Here is a 6,835-nt window from a genome sequence, read left to right as displayed (position 1 = left end):
GATCCCTTTCCCATCTGTTGCTTTGAAAGCTGACCTTTTGTTCCATCTTCTCATTTGAAGCTCCTGTTTTCTTTTAAAGCTTTTTTGTTTTGTTTTGGTTGTCGTTGCTGCTAGAGTGCATGTTGTGTGTGGCTCTTACTGTGCTGGTTCGAGTTGAAGAAAAGAGACGTGGTCTCCAAACACACACAAAGTCTCGCACACACACACACACACAGTGAGGGGATGTGAGCCTGTTATTACCTAACAGAAACAGAAACATTGACGTTTGTCCTTTCATCTCTGTGGAGATCAGACATTCCTACTCGGTTCCCTGTTTACTAGTCTCTCTCTCTCTCTCTAATGTTTTTACTCCGACCTGGTAATGACGAAGTTTCATGACACAGACTTCTTGGGGAGGGCTGGAGGTAATGCTATAGTCAACCTCACTTAAAGGCACTCTTTCAACATAAAAGCTTGCCTAACACGCTCGATCTGTTGTTGCTCAAGCAGCAATAAAAGTCACCGAGCCTGGCCTTTGTTGGTAGAGAGAGAGAGAGAAAAAGAGAGAGGGTTTGAAAGGGAGTGAGTGTGTGTGTGTGTGTGTGGTGTGTGTGTGTGTGTGTGTGTGTGTGTGTGTGTGTGTGTGTGTGTGTGTGAGTGAGTGGGAGGGGGGAAGAGAGAACGACATTCTGCCTCAAGGTGTGGCGGGAACAGGCCAGTCTCACTGACTCCGGTCCCCTGGGCCCAGGGCCATGCGCATCCCCTGGGGCGCCGGGTGGCTTCAGTCGCTAGCCAACCCCCTTTATACCCCACATCCCTGATGACTCTGAGCAGGCCTGTAATTAAGCCGGTGACCTGCGGCTGACATCATCACTGCTCTTTACCTTCTACCTGAGTGCGGGATAGGGTGAAGGGGGAGAGTGAGCGAGGTCGAGAGACCGTAGAAAAAGGGAGTGTGTATCCTCTCCTCTCCTCTCCTCTCCTCTCCTCTCTGCTCCTCTCCGCTCCTCTCCCCCGGGCCAGGTCCATATACGCAGTCATAACAGGAGCAGCTGTGGGGCCAGTCTCGCGGTGAGTCAGTACAGTGGAATGGTCTGAGATGACTGGGAGGGCCGCCGATGTTCCGTTAGTCTGAATTTTTTACATTCAGATCACATCAAAATATCAGTTAATCGGTTTTGCATCGAACCGGAACACCTCCAGGGTGTAAGCAGTCGTGTACAAGTTTAATAACACTGAGACCACCCGCTCTTTTTTTTCGTATGTATTTTTTCTCCTTGTTTTTTTTCTCTCTCCCCCGATCTCTTTCTCTCTTCCTTTCTATTTTCATCTCTCTCACCAGCTCTCTCTCACACAAACACCCCCTGCTCGGTGAAGAGAGAGAGAGAGAGAGAGGGGAAAGGAGGTGGGCCGGAGGCGCAGACAGCACTTTGGCACGACTTCCTAATTTATTTGGCACTTAAAAAAGTGAGGTGGGGGGGAGGGGTAGCACGGAGAAGAAGAAGAAAAACGTCTCCTCCATTGACTACTTGAACTTCCTGGCAGCCAGGGTTGCGCTGACAGATTGATATCTGTGCGATTGCCCGGGCTGTTTGTTTTGTGGGAGCCCTCTGGGGGGGGGGGGGGGGGGGGGGAGGCAGTGCTGGCGCTATCTCCGAGGGCCTGGGGAGGCAGAGCCAGAGGCTGGGGGAGATGAGGGGGGGTTCGGGGCTGGAGGGGGGGGGGTTAGCTGATAACCTCTCTCATTGTTTATACACTGTCATGGTCCCAGGAGGGTGGACGTTAGAGTGGAAGGGATCTTTTACCTCCTCCATCTATTTTTTTTCTTGGGTGTTTTAATGTGAATGTTACGGGTGTCTCCAAGCAACACAGTCAATTAATTAAGATTAAAAAAAGATTTTGGTAGTTTTTGTCATGACTGATATTCCACAGTAGAAGTAAACTGCAGGCATGTTTCTTTGAAGAGAGAGTGGTTTGTGATTGAACTGTGTATCTCTGTGACTGTTGAGCTCTATGTCTGTAAGAGAGGCTACTTTCAGGGCCTTTTCAGGTCAGGTGAAGTAAACGGACAGCCCTTAAATCTGTGAGTGTGTGTTATTGATTGTACTTTCTGGTGGTTTGATGAAGTTTACACAAAGGCCTTTGTGCTGGAAGTGCCACAGAGCCCTCTTTGTCACTAGGTGTCTTAAGGTGTGTCTGTGAGTGCTGAGTGTGTGTGTGTGAGTGCTGAGTGTGTGTGTGTTTAGTGAGGTGGGGGGCAGGGAATAGAACTCTGGGCTTTGTTTGGATATCTGTAGGTAGGAAACTTTCAATCACTCCCCCCCCCCCACCCCTCTCCATTAGATTGTATCAGTGCTCTCAGCAAAATGCTCTCACTGTCTCTCTCTCTCTCTCTCTCTCTCTGTCTCTCTGTCTCTCTGTCTCTCTGTCTCTCTGTCTTTTTCTCTCTCTCCTCTCTACCACCCTGCCCAGGGGCTGCTGTCATGCCTCACTTCCTGTCTTAGGACTTTTGCCCAGGACAATTTGTCAAACTGTCGCTCTAATTGGACGACTGAGTTACTTAGTACTCTCCCTGACTCCTGGGCAAGAAGGAGATCTATGTGGCCAAGCAACAATGGAAGTTCTTTGTAGCTCTCCAAGGGGTCCTTATTGGCCCTGTGAGCTGGAAAGAGGCAATTAGGCCTGGTCTCTGCAATTTTCTTAGTGGCCGTGATTCATTTTGTTATACAATTGGGCTGAACTGGACACACACACACCAACACACACACACACACACACACAGACACTTCACACACACACATGGTCGGAGGTTTAAAACTAAATGTGTCCTTGTCTTGTGTGTTTACAGAGCAGAGTCTGATGGAGGCGAAACAGCAGGTGACGGAGGAGGTGGTGAAGCCCGTGAAGAGGGAGCACAGCGTCTCCGAGATCCTCAAGGACACCAAGCGGGACCCGGGCCGGCCCCTGGCCACGCGTCCGCACTGCCCCGACAGCCCCGAACGGCCCCTCTACCCCCGGGCCATCTACCCCATCCGCCCACACCCCCAGCCGCTCTCGCACCTGCACCTGGGCGAGGAGCTCCTGAAGGCCAGCCCGGCGTTTGGCTACTCGGCCCGCTCGCCCGGCCAGTCCTCGGCCACGCCCAGCCCCAACGCCCGCAGCAGCCCCGAGAGCAGCCCCACCCACAGCCGCAGCCCCGCCGGCGTGTCCCCCCCCAGACCCGCTGCCGTCCCGCAGGAGCCCCGCGACGGCTTCTCCGCCGCCTTCCACCCAGGCCTCTACAGCCGCAGGCTGGGCCCCTTCCCCGGTTACTCGCCTCCCGGGGGGCTCCCCTCGCCCTTCTACCCGAGTCCGCAGTACCCACGCTACCTCCTGCCATCATATGGGCCGCCCTCAGTGGGTAGCATGTTCCACCGCATGTACCCGCTCTACGGCAACATGATGCCCCCACATTTGCCCCTTCCGCCGGGCATGCACCCGTCCGAGGCCGGTCGCCGCTTCCTACCCCCCCCAGCCACCGATGCCCACCGGGACTTCCTCATGCCGGCCCTGAGCAGTGCCTTCTCGGCGGCCACCTCCCTGAAGGACAAGCCCTCCGTGCACCCCCGCGCTCCGCCCAGCGGCTCGCCCACGGCTGGCTCAGGGGCGTCCGGAGACCGGCTGCCCACCAAGCCTACCTCGGCCCTGCTGGGTCCCTCCGTCCGGCCCGAGGAGGAAGCCATCAACCTGAGCAAGATGAAGCGGCACAGCTCCACGGGTTACAAGACGCTGCCCTACCCGCTGAAGAAGCAGAACGGCAAGATCAAGTACGAGTGCAACATCTGCAGCAAGACCTTCGGCCAGCTGTCCAACCTCAAGGTGAGCCATCAGATCAGCCCCCACCTCACTCCTCGCCTCTCAACACTGCCTCCTCCCCACCCCCCACTGGTCTCTATAGATCATCTGTGCAGAGACACCTGGAACTCACCACCCTCTCTCTCTCTCTTTCTCTTCCTCAGGTGCACCTGCGTGTCCACAGTGGCGAGCGGCCCTTCAAGTGTTCGACCTGCAGCAAGGGTTTCACCCAGTTGGCCCACCTGCAGAAGCACTTCCTTGTCCACACGGGCGAGAAGCCCCACGAGTGCCAGGTAGACACATGTTCCTCACTCATATTAATCCTCTCCTCCGCTCCATCAATCAACACAAACTCCAGTCTGTTCAATCGGTGGATTGTCCATCCCTCTTAGAACCACTCCTAACCCTCTTTTTTTCTCTCTCTCCCTCTCCCCTTTCTCTCTGTCTGCTTTAATCCCACAGGTGTGCCACAAGCGTTTCAGCAGCACCAGCAACCTGAAGACGCACCTGCGGCTCCACTCGGGCGAGAAGCCCTACCAGTGCAAGATGTGCCCGCAGAAGTTCACACAGTTCGTGCACCTGAAGCTCCACAAGCGGCTGCACACGCGCGAGCGGCCCCACAAGTGCCCGCACTGCCACCGCAGCTACATCCACCTGTGCAGCCTGCGGCTCCACGCCAAGGGCTACTGCCTGGCGCCCGGCGGGCCCCCGCCGGCCCCCGGGTGCACGCTGGACGAGCTGGCGCGCATCAACGAGGAGATTGAGCGCTTCGACATCACCGACCACGCCGACAAGCTGGACGAGATAGACGGCATGGACAGCGAGGTGGAGAAGCAGATCCTGGGCATGCTGTGGCGGGAGCTGGACCTGAAGGTGTCATCCTTCCACAAGGGCAGCAGCAGCGGCGACATACTGACCTTGCCTCCCCTGCACACGTCCTCGGGCTTTGACCTGTTCCAGCCCAGCGGCGAGGTGTCCGTCATCAAACTCCGCCTCGGCAGCCCGCGACCCCTGCTCCCCGTCAAGGTTAAGCAGGAGACTGTGGAAGCCATGGAATCCTAAATCAACCTGTATTCACCACCACCACCACTACTTAAAATAAGCCGCAGATTAACCACTCAGAGACCTTCATACAGACACATGCAAGCACACCCATCCAACCCCAAGCCTGGCTCACTGACTTACACCCAGGCGCTTCGGGAGAAGGTGGCAGCAATAAATAAGTTGTAAATTATTTTTCTTTTTGTTTTTGGTTGACGGTAACCAAGGCTCCGGTTCTGTCTTCAGGGACTTCAGTACTCAGGGCTCAAAGACACTGTCCTACGACTGCGTGCGGTCTTGCCCAGTGTGTCCTACACTTACGACAAAGACAATCATCTATCCTTAATTTCATATGACTATTTTAATATCATTGTTGTCAACGTTGTTGTTGTTGTTGTTGTTGTGGATGTTGTTATTAATATTATTGTCTTGTTATTTTGGTTCATTGTAGTATGTAACCACCTTAATTTATTATGCAATTTGTTGTCCTTTGAAAGCAATACTTGGAAAATAATGTTTACAATGACTGGGTAAATTCATTGTAATTGACTATTTACTTATTTTTCTACGTGACCATTCTTCTTTTGTAGATATTTTTCTTTTTCTCTGCCGGTCTTGGCCCTGTGTTATGGGCCTATGGCAGAGATGGGGAGCATCCTTTACAAAGGGTGTGTCTTTTGAAAACAGGTTTTAAAAAGGGGAAAAGGACTGCTCTTCAGTCGAAGGTCTTTTATGGTTTTTTTTCTTTCTGTCAGGCCAAAGGTGATTTGAAATGTTGTTTCCCCGACCTCAAAAATCAAAAGGAAAAGCGTCTGCAATGCATGCTCTTAGAGGATTTTTGTTGTTGTTAATGAGCTCTACTTACTCTATATGAGGCATTGTTTTGTATATATATTTTTTAAACAACCGTTACCTCAGTGTGTGTGCGTATGTGTGCGCATGCGTGTGTGCGTGCGTGCGCGCGTGCGTGTGTGTGTGAGTGTGTGTGTGAGTGTGTGTGAGTGTGTGTGAATGTCCAGAAGGAAGTTGAAGCAGGAAGCACATATGATATTTATTGCTCTGCTACTTGAAGATGAAAACCAAAATGTTCTGGAGTGCAGCTCTCCATTGCGGCCCAAAGAGCAGGAGTTCGTTCACATGTAGCACGTTGGCTGGCTGTGGCAGAGCAGACATCTCCAAATCAGCCCCAACCACAACCAAAAAAAAAAAAAAAAAAAAAAAAAGAGGCAAAAACAAAACAGTAAGACGTCCAATGGGGCTAGTTACCAAAGTTCACTGTCATTCTTTGTTTGACACCAAAAAGAGGACTAAATTATTGAAAAAGCAAAACCCGAGAAAATAATGTGTGTATATTATGAAGTGTTAGCTCTTTAGCTATGTGTTATTTTTGTTTTATGTTTCCTTTGCCTAACCCCCCCCCCCCCTTTGCCCACGTGGATGGCAGACTGAATCACCTCAGCCTTCGAATGCACTGGTTTTTCCTCCTCTGTCTTGTGCCCCGTACTCTTTACCACATATTACGAGTCAGTGGTCAATCTGGGTCTTTTTAGACGACACTGTCTCTAAGGCTACACTGTGTGCCGTAAAGCAGTAGCATCTCAACTCGTTTTTCTTCCCCATTCTTTTCTTCCTCCTGAAGTATGACCAAAGTTTTCCCTCATCTTCAGCTTTAAACTATAGAAGAAACAACGGTCTCTATGTTTACATAGTTATTTAAGTGCAACATGTCCATGTAAATTATATAAATGTTCACTGTTCTAATCAACTTACTGTCTTGTGTGCATTCATTCTTTTGAGCCTCTTTTAGTTGAAGTATTGGGTTAATGAAAAGAAGTTTGTCGAAATACAGATATATGATTGTGATTATGACAATGGTGAGGACCACAGTATTTAATTTGGGGTATTTAAAGTATTTAAATCCGTGGGCAGTTATCTATATGGCTGGACCGCCTTAATGCCTCAACTTTGGCGGCAGGAAGTG

General features: G+C 51.4%; 1 protein-coding gene across 2 annotated transcripts in view; it reads left to right on the top strand.

Annotated features, from left to right (window-relative positions):
• Nucleotides 1–6,619, top strand: part of prdm1a (PR domain containing 1a, with ZNF domain) — a 19,222-nt gene extending 12,603 nt beyond the window's left edge. For both annotated transcript variants that reach the window (XM_031576582.2, XM_012829164.3), the window contains exons 5-7: nucleotides 2,828–3,837; nucleotides 3,978–4,106; nucleotides 4,276–6,619. In XM_031576582.2, the coding sequence (XP_031432442.1) occupies nucleotides 2,828–3,837; nucleotides 3,978–4,106; nucleotides 4,276–4,875 (1,739 nt within the window). In that variant the 3' untranslated portion in view covers nucleotides 4,876–6,619. The remainder of the gene's footprint in view (nucleotides 1–2,827; nucleotides 3,838–3,977; nucleotides 4,107–4,275) is intronic.
• Nucleotides 6,620–6,835: the final 216 nt, after the last annotated feature.

The sequence above is a fragment of the Clupea harengus genome, chromosome 11 (assembly GCF_900700415.2).
Source record: "Clupea harengus chromosome 11, Ch_v2.0.2, whole genome shotgun sequence".
NCBI lineage: Eukaryota > Metazoa > Chordata > Actinopteri > Clupeiformes > Clupeidae > Clupea > Clupea harengus.
Note: the sequence above shows the minus strand (reverse complement) of the source record. Positions and strands in the feature narration are given on the sequence as shown.